The sequence below is a fragment of the Dermacentor albipictus genome, unplaced genomic scaffold, assembly GCF_038994185.2.
Source record: "Dermacentor albipictus isolate Rhodes 1998 colony unplaced genomic scaffold, USDA_Dalb.pri_finalv2 scaffold_140, whole genome shotgun sequence".
Lineage (NCBI taxonomy): Eukaryota > Metazoa > Arthropoda > Arachnida > Ixodida > Ixodidae > Dermacentor > Dermacentor albipictus.
The window spans coordinates 1-13,056 of record NW_027225694.1 but is presented as its reverse complement, the minus strand read 5'-3'; the positions used below and the strand labels follow the sequence as shown (position 1 = coordinate 13,056).

General features: G+C 48.5%; 1 protein-coding gene across 1 annotated transcript in view; it reads right to left on the bottom strand.

The window, feature by feature from the left end:
* Positions 1-6,992, bottom strand: part of LOC135918510 (kinesin light chain 2-like) — a 61,294-nt gene extending 54,302 nt beyond the window's left edge. The window contains exons 1-3 of the mRNA XM_070530471.1: positions 6,900-6,992; positions 5,960-6,267; positions 2,898-3,006 (exon numbers count right to left, since the gene is read on the bottom strand). Coding sequence (XP_070386572.1) covers positions 2,898-3,006; positions 5,960-6,267; positions 6,900-6,992 — 510 coding nt within the window. The remainder of the gene's footprint in view (positions 1-2,897; positions 3,007-5,959; positions 6,268-6,899) is intronic.
* Positions 6,993-13,056: the final 6,064 nt, after the last annotated feature.

The following is a 13,056-nucleotide window of genomic DNA, read 5'->3' as shown; positions in this document are numbered from 1 at the left end:
CGCCACCAACTCTATTGCAACAAGAATCTTCACCTATTTGTTTGACAGCACATGTAGTGTAGTGCCATTGGAAGCGTACCACCCGCTTTTATTAGGCAATAACCAAAACACGCCGCCATCCCCTGTTGCAGGCGGTGCAAACTGAGCAATACATTTCGCTCTGGCGCCATTGTAATCCGGCATCTAAAATATTGGTTGCAAAACTGGGTTAGCTCCATGGGAACCCTGACGGTGCATTTGTGAAGTCAAGAATATCTATTAAGTTCGAATTTTAGTCAGAAAAATTTGTTGGCTACGTACAAAGATAAGGCTACCCGCTGTGAAGAAGTACTCACAAAGTACGGAACACCAGAGCAGATGACATTGTGCCTGTCCTCAACAAGAGGAAAGAAAGACAAGGGAGGCTCGTGCAGCGAATGAGAAGAGGCTCGCACAGCGGAGGTCGTTGGAACGCCGGCGCGACAAGGGCTGCCGGGCCTACAGAACCCACATCTACCGGTGAGGTTCACATGACCGGGCGTCCGTCTTTGGGACGGGGAACGCCTCGGGTCCTTGCACGACACGACACCTCGGAACGGCCTGCTGCAGCCTCAAACCCGCATCTAAGTGTGAGGTTCGGGAGAGCGAGCGTCCGTCATCAAGACGAGGAGCGCCTCAGGTCGTCGCTTTGCAAGAGGCCTCAGGTCGGCCTGCTGACATCTCGGAACCCGCTTCTACGCGTGAGGTTCGGGTGACCGGGCGTCCATCATCGAAATGAGCGCCTTGGGCCGTCTTCTTGCTCGAGATTTCAGAGTGGACTGTTCCCGTGTACGGAGCTGTGGGACACGTCCACCTTTTCCGGCCCCGTGCTGCTACGTCTGCTTTTCCACGCCGATCATCACTCTACGAGCGAATGTTCCACCTCGAGGACTCTATGTCTCACCACACTCCGGAGTTCAACCGCAACCTCGTGAGACTGCATTTTTTCCTGTTTACGAACAACCTTGTATGTGTGTGTCTAGTTGAAGATATTCTGGTTTAAGTGCCATCTAATATAATTGTCGTGTGTTTCTAATAATACACCTTCTCCTCTATCTTCCTCGAGTTACACGCCTTGCAACGTGACAATCCTAACCATCACACCACAAAAGCAAATGCTGCCGCTCTTGCTGATGCGGCAAGATCAGTTGCGTGTGATTGCCGGCTTTTGATAAAGTTACCAGGTGTTTGAAGACGGCTGAGAATTTGCATGACCATGCACAAAGAAAATGTTTGCTTTATTTAGGATGGGGTGTAGTTAATTCCGAGTGTCATAGGTTGTCCTGGCAGCAGGAATGCCAACGGTGCATCAGTACGGCCGCTCTGCCGACCTGTCACCACCTTGCACAACCTGCCTGCCGGAGCCCGCTCGACTGCGTGTGCCATCTGCTAAGGCACAGAAAGCAGTTTGCAACATCTCAAATTTAGTACATTGTAAGCAAATAGATGCAGGCTGGGACTTTCTCAAAATTCATATCATCCCGAAATTCACATCAGGCGTGATTGTGTCACCGATATTATACTGTACATGTCTTCAGGTAAAGACGGTTGCACCAAAGAAATGCACAACAAATGACTGGCACAGCAAGGAATTGGCGCACCCGCTCAGCTACAAATAATTGTGCATCAGCTGCACTATTATCATCACTCTATGGAGGCCTGCTGCAGGAAAACTCTTGTCCCAGTGACCTCCTTTTACCCATCTCATAGCAGCAAACTACCGTATTTACTCGATGGTAACGAGAGTTTTTATGATTTTCACTGCTTGAACTCAACCCTCACGTTACATTCTAATCACAACAAAATTGATCATTTTAAACAAATATGGCAAGTCTTGCAGTTTTTAGTGTTACGAAAGCAACCTGTACCTTCATGTCTCAATTCAATCCATAGACAAGTCAAACAAAGTCAAAGCTTGTTTTCTGTTCAAATCTACATCATTTTCGCTGAGCCTGTTTCTAGTGCTGCAACGGTTACAGCGCTGCATTACCCTGCGGGCCGTCACGCTTTGACTCCATTTTTTTAGATGTTATCATGACGCAGCGGGCTTGTTATGATGCCCGCTTTGTGAGACAATCAATTTGGCGGCCGAGAGCTGCTGGGAAACTTCGCCACGGTTCGGTGGCTCGTGGATTCACAGATAGCGGGACCAGCAGGAGGCTTTATTTAAATGCTAGGCCAGTCGTGAGGGCTCTGTAGACTCGTAGTGATCTGGTACTTTCCCCAAATGAAATGGTTGTGCAGTTTTTTAGGAAGGGCCTAATCTGAAACGAGCTTGACGGCACGGAAGGTGACTGGATTCTTGGGTGATCCCTTGAACCGAACCCCTTGAAGTCAACGGCCGACAGCTCTCTTGGCACTATGCAAGGATAGCCAGCTTAGCACAGCACCAGAAACACTTGTAGGCAACGCATTCGGTGCCGAGTCACGCATAGTTTTGCAAAGGTGAAACTAGCTCTGAAAGTGATCGCCCAAGGAAACTCCTCTGCCTCATCTTCGGACGACAATGATGAGTGAAGTGAACACATTTCCAAAATTTGGTTCCTTGAATAAAGGCATCGTTTCTTTTTCTATTCATCTCACGTTGAAGTCGCAGCTTTATTTTTTTCTTCATGTAATGGGAAAGTAGACCCTCACAATACAATTGCGGCTGCATTACATTCGAGTAAATATCGTGCAACTTATTTTTCACACCATTCCACAGAATGCTCTGCTGTCCCGAGCTGCACGTCCATTTGCTTAGCACACCACTTTTGTCATTCCAAAAGCACACCAGTTACGTGTAATACACGTTACCCGACATAACCAACTCGTAGTGGTGCAGCCAAAGGAAGCTAACGTCTCTGCAGCTGTACATGCAAAATACAAACATAGCCCACCTCCTTGCGCGCCCTAAGGGCACAGTCCTCCAGCGTTTCGGCTGCCTCGTACTTCCCCTGTCGTCGATAGAGGGCGCCCAGGTTCTTCAGCGTGGTAGCCACCGTTGGGCTGCACAGGAAAGACATGCTCACATTGTGCCAGTGCAAGAGGGAGAACTGAGGCACACTCTCAATGTTTGACTGGAATGCTACTCTTACCGCTATGTTCTTTCTGGAATAAAGCGGACGCACATTAATTTCAGTTTGAAAGGACGAGAGAGAACTTTCTCAAGAAACAACATGTCAAATCATCAAAGACACAAGCAGCAGAAAGGACTTTAATGTGCCACAATATGACTAGACATCTGTCAATGGTGGTCCGTGGCTCTGCAACGAACATGACACAAATAATGAGTTCGTTCAAACCAGTTCAATATGAAGCAAACACCTTGGAATCAAAGTCAATTGTGTCCGCTTCCTTTAAGTTGATCACCTTGACAGGACTGACAGAATTGATCTGGTGGATCACATAAAAAATTTAGGACTGTTTAATTTAGGAATCAAACTAGGTTACCATAGAAGCACTGGCTACTGAGCCCCTTAAGAACAGTGAAAGTAGCCAGCCAGTCTGAGAACTGGCTAATCTCTCTGTCTTTCCATCTATTCCTGCTTCCTCGTCCTCCCCACTAATAGATTTGCAAATACGCTTGAAGCTTGCTATAAATGCATTTGAGTTGGGAGCCCAAAGTATTCACCTTGTGCAAACACCTGAAGATTTAATTTCGAATCGAGTAGTGAACATTGAAAAATTGAGATTCATGAATCAAATCGTATTTACTATTCGATTTTCCAATCTTCCGTATTTCGAAAATATTCAGTGAGACATTCGGCTGTAGTCAGGGCCTTGACGCCCCCAGCATTCCTACGACGCGCAATGTCTTGCAGTAGAACGGTCGATCAGGTTGATCAAACCGACGGGACCAATCGAAACGTTAATGCGATGCGAACAGAGGGAACAAGAAAATAAGCGCAAACAGAAAGCACGAAAGCATGTGCGAATATCAGGTTGATTAGCCACCGATTGCACGCAGATTGTATCGGACAAGTATGTTCAGTGTTCATGCATGCAGAATTGTGCAGCTGGGAGCGTTCTGCCAAGTGTGCATAAGCTGACAGATGGATTAGGTAAGCATGCTTGCGGTAGTTTGCCAGCTGGTCACTCGCAGACCCAAACCCCGCTTGAATGGCACTTAACCGTACTCTTATGGCTCATTCACACCGGCGACTTAAGGAGGTCGCGCGACCATTTGCGACTCGCGATCAAAAAGCGACCGAAGGCGACTGATGTTCACACCGGCAAGCCCGGCTGAGCGCGACCCGCAAGTCGCAATCCCAGAGATTATCGTTCTCAGCGAGAACTCTCGGATTCTACGCGGAATATGCCGCGACGCGGAAGGAGGCCGGATGTAGCCACATGAAAGATCACTTCCAGTGCGCCGCTGATAGGTTTATCAGTTTTGCGACCACGGTAGCGCGACTGAGAAATCGCGCAGAGAGCGACTGGCTCAAAATGGTCGCTTTTCGAGAAAAGCGACCGTTTGCGACCATTTGCAACTGGTTGCTTTGCGACCAACTTGGTCACGCGACCACTGTCAGTCGCCGGTGTGAATGAACGCTTACCCTTAGGTGTGATCTCGCGACTCATCGCCAATGAGCCACAGGTAGGAACATATTAGCAGCAAGCCTTCCACAATGGCTTGCAGCCCATTACATCATCAGCTGGCGACAAATTTTCATCATGGCCACATTTTCCAGCTGGTTAAGCCTAATTGAAGATGCGTCATAGGTTGTTGACGACTAAAGTTGCGTTTTCACACCGAATCAATGCATATTTACCGTATTTACTCGCATAATGAATGCACTCACCTAATGAACGCACCTCCAAATTGGTCGCAAGAAATCTGAATTTTTTTTTTCCTCGCATAATGAATGCACTCCCAACTTTGCTACTGTGCAGTCCCACGATCGAACGGCCATGCTGTAGTTTTTCGAAGAGACCACAATTTTTTACTCTCGCACATGTGGTTAAAGCAAAGTGCACTTCATGCTTAACGCATCCTTTCCACCAGTGCTGGCGTAAAGGCACCTTGCAGATTCAAGAGAGAGAAAAATGCAACTGGCTCTCTGCAACATACACAACAGTTTACGTACTTTGCGATGACTTAATAGGAGAGCGCGCGCGCGGAATGCACGGCTGGGTGCGGCACACAGAAGAGTCTGCACTTGAGTGGCATTGTGGTCATAGTCAAGCATAGTGCTGAATTCGAGTGTTTGTGGCTCGCTTTTCTGCCTGCCTTGGGCTTAGATGTGTGTGATAGTCAAGTTATGCGCCTGCTGCGGGACATAAGAGTTTATCTGCTAACAAAACGGAAACAGAAACGCTGATCAGACACCGACAGACCTTGACATGCTGATGGGCAGGACGGTCAAGGAAAGAGACACACACAGCGTGCTTGTCAAAACAGGTGCGCGCTTCAATGTGATGCTTATGAGAACAGCAGACAGCCGGAAGCGGCTGCAAGGATGAGCTGGGATGCGGTTGGAGATTGCTGTTCAGAGCGCACATTCAGTTTCACCACACGCAAATGGCCTAGCCCGCGCCAACTTCGTGCGGCTGTGAGAGGATAGGTAGGACATTAGGCAAAATACGAACAAGAGCTTGGCGGTGCAACCTACTGCATCGTTTTAAAGGGGAGTACCATAGCGTCCATGCATGCTGCTGCTGTATGCACGCCAGGGTAACATTGTGACATCTTAAATAATGTGCAATTTTCTTCAGCCCAGGTGGATGACAGAAGCAATGCAATCTCAATGAGAAGAAGCATTGAGATCTAAAGCCTCCACAGGGTGATCGATGTGCAAGCAATGGACATGAGCAAGAACAGGCACGAGGACTGGTTTACAACAGTGACAGGCATGAAGTTCGTAATGGCAGGCTGACACCACCACAACACGAAGCACCCTCCTAAGTACTATGCCTCCATCCAGTCACAAGTATAAAGCAGGGGAAATCCCAACCATACCTGTCGACCTTGGCCGCCTTGTGCCATCCACCGTACTCGCCGTAGGGTGCATTGTCTCGACGTTGGCTCTTGTTCTCCTCTCGTTCTTCGGCCAGCTGCCAGATGGGCTTGTTGTCACCCGACACGCAGCCAAACTCCCGCTCGTGCGCTCGCGTCAGCACCTGCTTGTACAGGAGCTCGGCCTCCTTGTACTTGCCCTGCTTGAGGTATGCCGACGCCAGATTGTTCTTGGTCTTGGCCACGTTCGGGTCGTCGGGGCCCAGCGTCCGCTCGTAGATGTCCAATGCCCGTTGGTAGTAGCGCTCAACCTGCGTACACCGCGCAAACAAGCAAAGAAGGCAGCTTGAGTGGAAGACAACAAACATGGCAGAACATAGACGACATTGCCGCATTCCTGCTCACGTAAACCCGTACCAAAAAATTCAAAATTTGAAGTGATATTAGCAATTCGAGACCACATGTGAATCTTGTCGCAAGATGTAGTTTCGTGGTATTGTGCTTCCCTGATGTCAGGTAGCTTCATCTGACGCCGATATTCTCATTGCCCTGATGCCCCACTTGATGACAACGCAACATGTTCTTGTGTAAGGGCCTCACCCCTAAATTTGGGCTCAAATATTTCAGAAAAAGAATTACTCGTGCATGGGCTGCAACCCCCCTTTTCAGCCACGCACACCTCACCAGCCACTGCCATACTGTGGCATCTATGCGTGGTACCGATGTGGTGCACATATGCATACTTATCTCCTCTTCAGTTGTAATCACAGATTATCTTTTGGCAGGAACTCGTGAAATTAACCATTCGGATAACGAAAAAAAATTTGTTTCTTGGCGTCCCGCAGTTTGTACTGTCATACTTTCCAACAGCGCCACATTTCCGATGCAGCATCCGCCATCTTTCCGATGCTGCGCCACCCAATGCTGCATGTGCACCACGCACATGCGAGGCTTTCTGCGCTTTGCGCATGCACGTGTCTTCACTTTCACAATTCTCAAAAACTGTGCAGCTCCTCAACTGCTGTATTCTACTCATGTCTCCGTTGAAAAACTGTGGAATTTTCCATCGTGCTACCTTTCACACGGAGCAAAACACCCCACCTTGAAGATGGCTCCACTTTTGAACAGTGTGGTATAGAGGAACCCTGATTAAAGGACATTTTTGCGGTTCAGGTCCATTTGCGGTTGCAGGAAAATGCGATGCCGCGGTTCTGCAAAGCATGTTCTGTGCCGTATGCAATGCGGGAACAAGTGTCAAATGAGATAGACAGACTTGTTAAGCATGGCATTCTCTCGCCTGTCGACAGTGCCGAGTGGGCCATGCCTTTGGTTCCCGTTATCAAAAAGAATGGTTCCATTCGGTTGTGTGGCGATTTTGAGGTGACCACACATGCTGCATGTGTCACGGAGCAGTACCCATTGCCAAAAATAAGGGATATCTTTGCAAAGATAAACGGTGGTGAAGTATTCAGCACCATCGACTTGAAGGATGCTTACAGTCAGTTGCCACTTGACGAGGAAACGAAGAAGATATTGGTCGTAAACACTCCAAAAGGCCCGTTTTGCTTTAATAGGCTTCCTTTTGGTGTAGCCTCTGCTCCTGCGATTTTTCAGAGACGTATGGACGGCATCCTGTAAGGCATTCCGGGCATTCAAGTATATTTGGACAATGTGGTAGTCGCGGAGAAACGCGGCAACTGCGAGACGCTGCAGGAGGTTTTCAAACGTTTCCGGCAACACGGTGTCAAGCTGAATCTGCAGAAATGCAAGTTCCGACAAGCAGAAGTTGAATTTCTGGGACATCGTATAAATACGATAGGATTGTTACCTAAGACGGACAACATTGCTGCAATAATGAAAATGCCAAAGCCAACCGGTGTTGCGGAACTACGGGCATTCTTGGGCTTCGTGACCTACTACCACTCATTTCTGGGGAACTTGGCTACTGTTCTAGAGCCGCTGCATGAACTGCTAAGAAAGAACACACACTGGCAGTGAGGAGCGAGACAAGATAACGCGTTCCGAGCAACAAAGTGGCTGCTAGAGGAAGCTAAGTTCTTGGTGCACTACGATCCAAGTAAGCCGCTTATCTTGGAAATCGATGCGTCGTCGTGTGGCGTCGGCACAGTGCTATATAGAATAGAATAGAATAGAATAGAATAGAATAGAATAGCTTTATTTCCATCTACTTGATGGAGGAGGCTGCAAGTAAAAGCTGCTCCAGTAGGCAGCTTGACGAGGCCCGCAGCCCCCTCTACAGAATATTCGGCAACAGCATACATGCAAACACATATGCATCATACATACATATATACACATACACATATACATATGTATACATACATATATATACACATACTCGTATATACTCTCATGAACCCACATACTCGCATTTACACATGCACACCCGTATCCATACAGAGCCACTGGTGACTAAACCAAGAATACTTAGGGTAGCTTGTGTGGTTCTCGTGGTGAATACAAATGAGACAAGAATACGCCGCTGAACATTATATACACACATACAGTCGAACCTCGATATATCGAACAGCGCGGTGATCGCAAAATAGTTCGATATAGCCCGAATTCGATATATAAAATCACGTAGAAAACGCGTCAAAAACTAGCGCAAATCAATCAATGAACCAATCGTGGCGCAATAGATACTCACATGAAGCTTCAAACAAAGTATTTATTTAGTTCGCTGAAAGTACTGAAGCAGCGTAGCCTGCTTCATATTGGCAACCGCGTGCTTGACCACGGCGTACTCAACGTAGTCCAAACGGTCCACAAGAGACAGTCCAGTGCCTTCTATTGCGCCGCAGTAGCGGCGTACAACGGCCAAAGCAGCTACAGCCTCAGTTGCAGTCGGGAGCGGGGCAACGTCAGCGCTTGCTGGATCAGCCTCGGCAGCGTCTTCGTTTGGCCGCTCAGCAGTCACTTCTGCCGCGATCTCCATGTCTGTTAACTCCGCCACTGTTCCGGTGCTGTTGTCACCGCCAACGAAGTCCGCAATGCACATGATGTGTGGCTCAGCACCGACAAAGCGCTCCAACTGGCTCCACGGCCGCCTCGATCACGGGCGCACGGCGGGGGCAAACCTCGCCGTGCGCGCGTTATCGAGGCGGTTTGTCCCGCCGTGCGCGCGTAGGTGCGCGCGTGATCGAGGCGGCCGTGCTGGCTCCAAGCCGCCGCGTGTGTACGCCGCTACGTTCAAATGGTGCCCTCGGCGCAACCGATGTGGGCAGCTGTCGTACGCAGCAGTCTGAAACGCCCATCGCGCCGCCGCTATCTTCGAGAGTGTTGCGGGAAAGCTCGCCTCCTGTCAACAGAGCGCACTTGATCTGGGGCGGCGGAGTTCAATATATCCATTTTACATCCGGCCCCGTTCGAAATAAAGAATTAAAAATGCATGCGATTTCCCATGTGATATAGAAATTGTTCGATATACGCAATAATTCGATATATCCGTGTTCGATATATCGAGGTTTGACTGTATACATACACATGCATTCATATACCAGTATATGCATACACACTCGTATGCATACCTACACACACACACACATATACAGAAGCATATATACACACTTTATATAGATACTAGCCGAGAGGATGTACACTGAACCAGTAATTTAAAAATCATGCATATACAAGGCTCTCAGTTGTTGGGCCGTTATTTGGGTGATATCAACGCCTAGATTATTATATTTATTTAGAAGCATTGGCATTGTGTGTGACAGCTTTTCCCTTAAATAATTTGTTCTGGGTGTGACCACACGCCATATCTCTTTATGACGGGTAACATAAAATTTGTCATTAAGTTCAAGGTTAGAAAGTTCTCGTAAAAAGGAGCAGTTCAGTTTTACTTCCCGCTCAGAGTAAATGTATATCACAGAGTAAATGGGCAAGATCGACCAATTGGGCTCCGGTCGCAAACGCTTTCAGCTGCTGAGCGTAATTACGCGCAAATTGAAAGAGAGGCATTGGCAGTTGTCGTCGGGGTTACAAAGTTCCGGTAATATCTGCTTGAGAATCATTTCAAGCTTGTTACAGATCACAAACCTCTTCTGAACCTTTTCAGCCCCGACAAGCCCGTTCCCACCATGGCCGCTGCCCGGATTCAGCGTTGGTCCCTCTTGCTAAGCGCCTACAACTACAAAATTCAGTTCAAGCCAGGAAAGACGTTGATTCCTGCAGACACCTTCAGCCGTTTACCGGTGCGGCAGGAGCATAACACTAAGGCTGCAGAAGATGACACTCATGAGTATGTTCTTCTGACTGATCACCTCAATACCTGTCCTCTGTCGGCGAGTGACTTGGCTAAAATGACTGTTGACGACAGTGACCTCGCGCAAGTCCACGATTACATTCCGAATGGCTGACCACAGTACTTGCAACCGGCTCAGGAGCCGTTACGCGCGTACATGCACAGGAAAGACGAACTGACGTACAGCCACGGAACTGTGTACTGTGGCCATCGAGCGGTTATTTTAACATGTGCGCGGCAGTCAATGCTGCGTATGCTGCATGATGCACATCAAGGAATAACGGCTATGAAGAACCTGGCACGTTCTGTTTTCTGGTACCCAGGGCTCGATTGGGACACTGAGAAGCTGGTCAATGCGTGTCCAACATGCATAGAATGGGGCAGCATGCCTCCTGCCCGACAACCCGTGCCTTGGCCGGACACAGAGGAGCCATGGTCTAGGGTCCATGTCGATTTTGCGGGTCCTGTGGAAGGTAAAATGTTGATCGTGGTTGATTCCCATACGAAATGGATCGAGGTTGCCGCCATGAAGACCCCCAGTTTGGCAAAGACAATTGAAGCACTGCAGACTATGTTCAGCCAGTTCGGTTTGCCGAGGACCCTGGTGATGGACAACGGGCCGCAGTTTACTAGCGAAGAGTTCAGGGCATTTATGAAGTGCAATGGCATCGCTCATTTGTGGACAGCTCCCTACAAACTGCAGTCTAATGGCCTGGCGGAAAGAGCAGTACAGACTGTCAAACAGGGGTTAAACAAAAACACACGCGGCAGTTTACATGCTCGGCTGGACCACATTCTTTCGCATTATCGGCGCACTCCCTTGACAAATAGGCAAACCCCATCCTATGCTTCTCAGATATCAGCCACGTTCTTTATTGCACAACACCGTGTCACGACCATTCCCTTCTGCAGGTGCGTGCAACAGTGGCCAACCGCTGAGCAAAGACGTCTGGTTCAAGAACAACGGAGTGGGTGACAAATGGAAACCAGGCGCGGTAGAGTCCACCGAAGGCTCGTGAATGGCAACGGTAAAGACTGCAGATGGGGAGCAACATCGCCGCCACCTCGACCAGCTAAAGACCAGGAGGACCAGCGTGGGAGGAGAAGCGGTGGAACCCGAGGCCCCCATGCAAGTACCAACGACTAAAGGCAGCCAGAACGCAGCGGCAGACTCGCAGTCTCAAGGACACGACGGCAGTCACAGTCAGGCTCAAGTAGGCACCGACATTCGAACATCGTCAGACGGGCGGGCCGAAGCCGAGGTTGCTACCAGCGAGCCGCAAGTGACTCACCAGGCTGAAGTGACACTGCGTAGGTCGAAACGGAAGCCCCGGCCCACGGACCACTTCACTCCTTAAGGGGGAAGAATTGTTGCGAATCAGCATGCGCCGCTGACACGTGTTTGTTTTGTTAGATCCACCGGCCACGCCTCTTGTGAATCGGCAGTGGCTGCGGTGACGTCACAAGATAAAGGCTATAAAAGCTACACTAACCTTTAATAAAGCATTCATTCTTTGTCAACCACTTCTCAAGTTACTTCACAAATTATGCTTAAATACACGGCTTTGGGTGATAGAGTTGTGAGCAGCTTCAATTTAAACTATACACTAATGCTTTGGAGTACTCAGAAACCAAAAGTGCCAAAAGCTAAATGTGAACACAATAGTGCAGTGCAGGTGGCACTCATGCTTTATTAGAGGGATTTAGCATACTGCGATCCCTGCACCTGCGAGCATGCAAAAGTGTTTTTTACTTACCTATAAAATTTCTAAATATCTGTCAGTTTCTTACATACACTTTTTTCGAGCCACACAGCAAGAGCTTTCTTTCGAGAGCAGCAACGTCTGCAAAGAGATAATCTACAGCATCGCCTGCACAGACAACCCTTCGAATGCTGTCAATGCTACGTAGCTCATCCACTGTTGTAGGCACAGGTACGGCAGCATCTGTGGCGTCCTCCTTGTCCGAGGTGGAAGCCAGAAGCGTCAGCACAAGGCAATGCCTTCTAGCAGTCCCATCTTGTACGACGACCCGTGTAATTCCAAGAACCCGAGTGCTCGCGCGTTGACAGAAATCTCCGAGCTGTGTGCCTTCTCTTTTGAAGATACTACTACGATTTGCACGGAAATTCGCCAGGCTAGCACAGGACACACGAACAGGTGGCAATGTTTCCCCAGTGTGCCAAGAACACCATTGCTCATAGATGCTGATGCATATTGCATTAGTCCTGCAAAACTGAAAGTATCCACGAAAGTGACATGCAAAACTACGGCACACCTTTCTCTGCCACTTGTGGAATAAAGTCACACAGTTTTGTGGAAATTTGGTATTTCTGAACTCTCGATTATTCACTTTTTGACAGTCGGTGTCGAGTCCAAATCATCGGTTGGCGACTGTATTATGAATTCTCATTGGTCGCAATCATCAAGCAGCTTCAAAAGGCAGCAACTGCATTCTCAATATCTCTGTTAAATAGGGTGGTGATGAAGTGAAGGAACTGCGAGAGAATGACTGCTGTGAACAAACTCACGATCATACGGCTATCAAAGTGCAGTTGGCCTCCGTTTAAGTTCCAGGGGCTGGAGATATGGCATATTTGGAGACCGTCTGTTCGTCTTTCTGAAGCGACAGTCATGACAATGGTATTGAAAAATGGGACATTCTTCTTCAACTGGGAGGCTTTTCTTTCGAGGAACTCGTACAGGTTTCTTTTGTAGCGATTGCTACGATTGGGAGGATGTCTTATTTTCCCTTAATCAATTACTTCTCTCCACCTTGCGGGTTTCTGCAGAATTATTACATCAATCTCTTGCCTTTGCTTCGAGTTGCT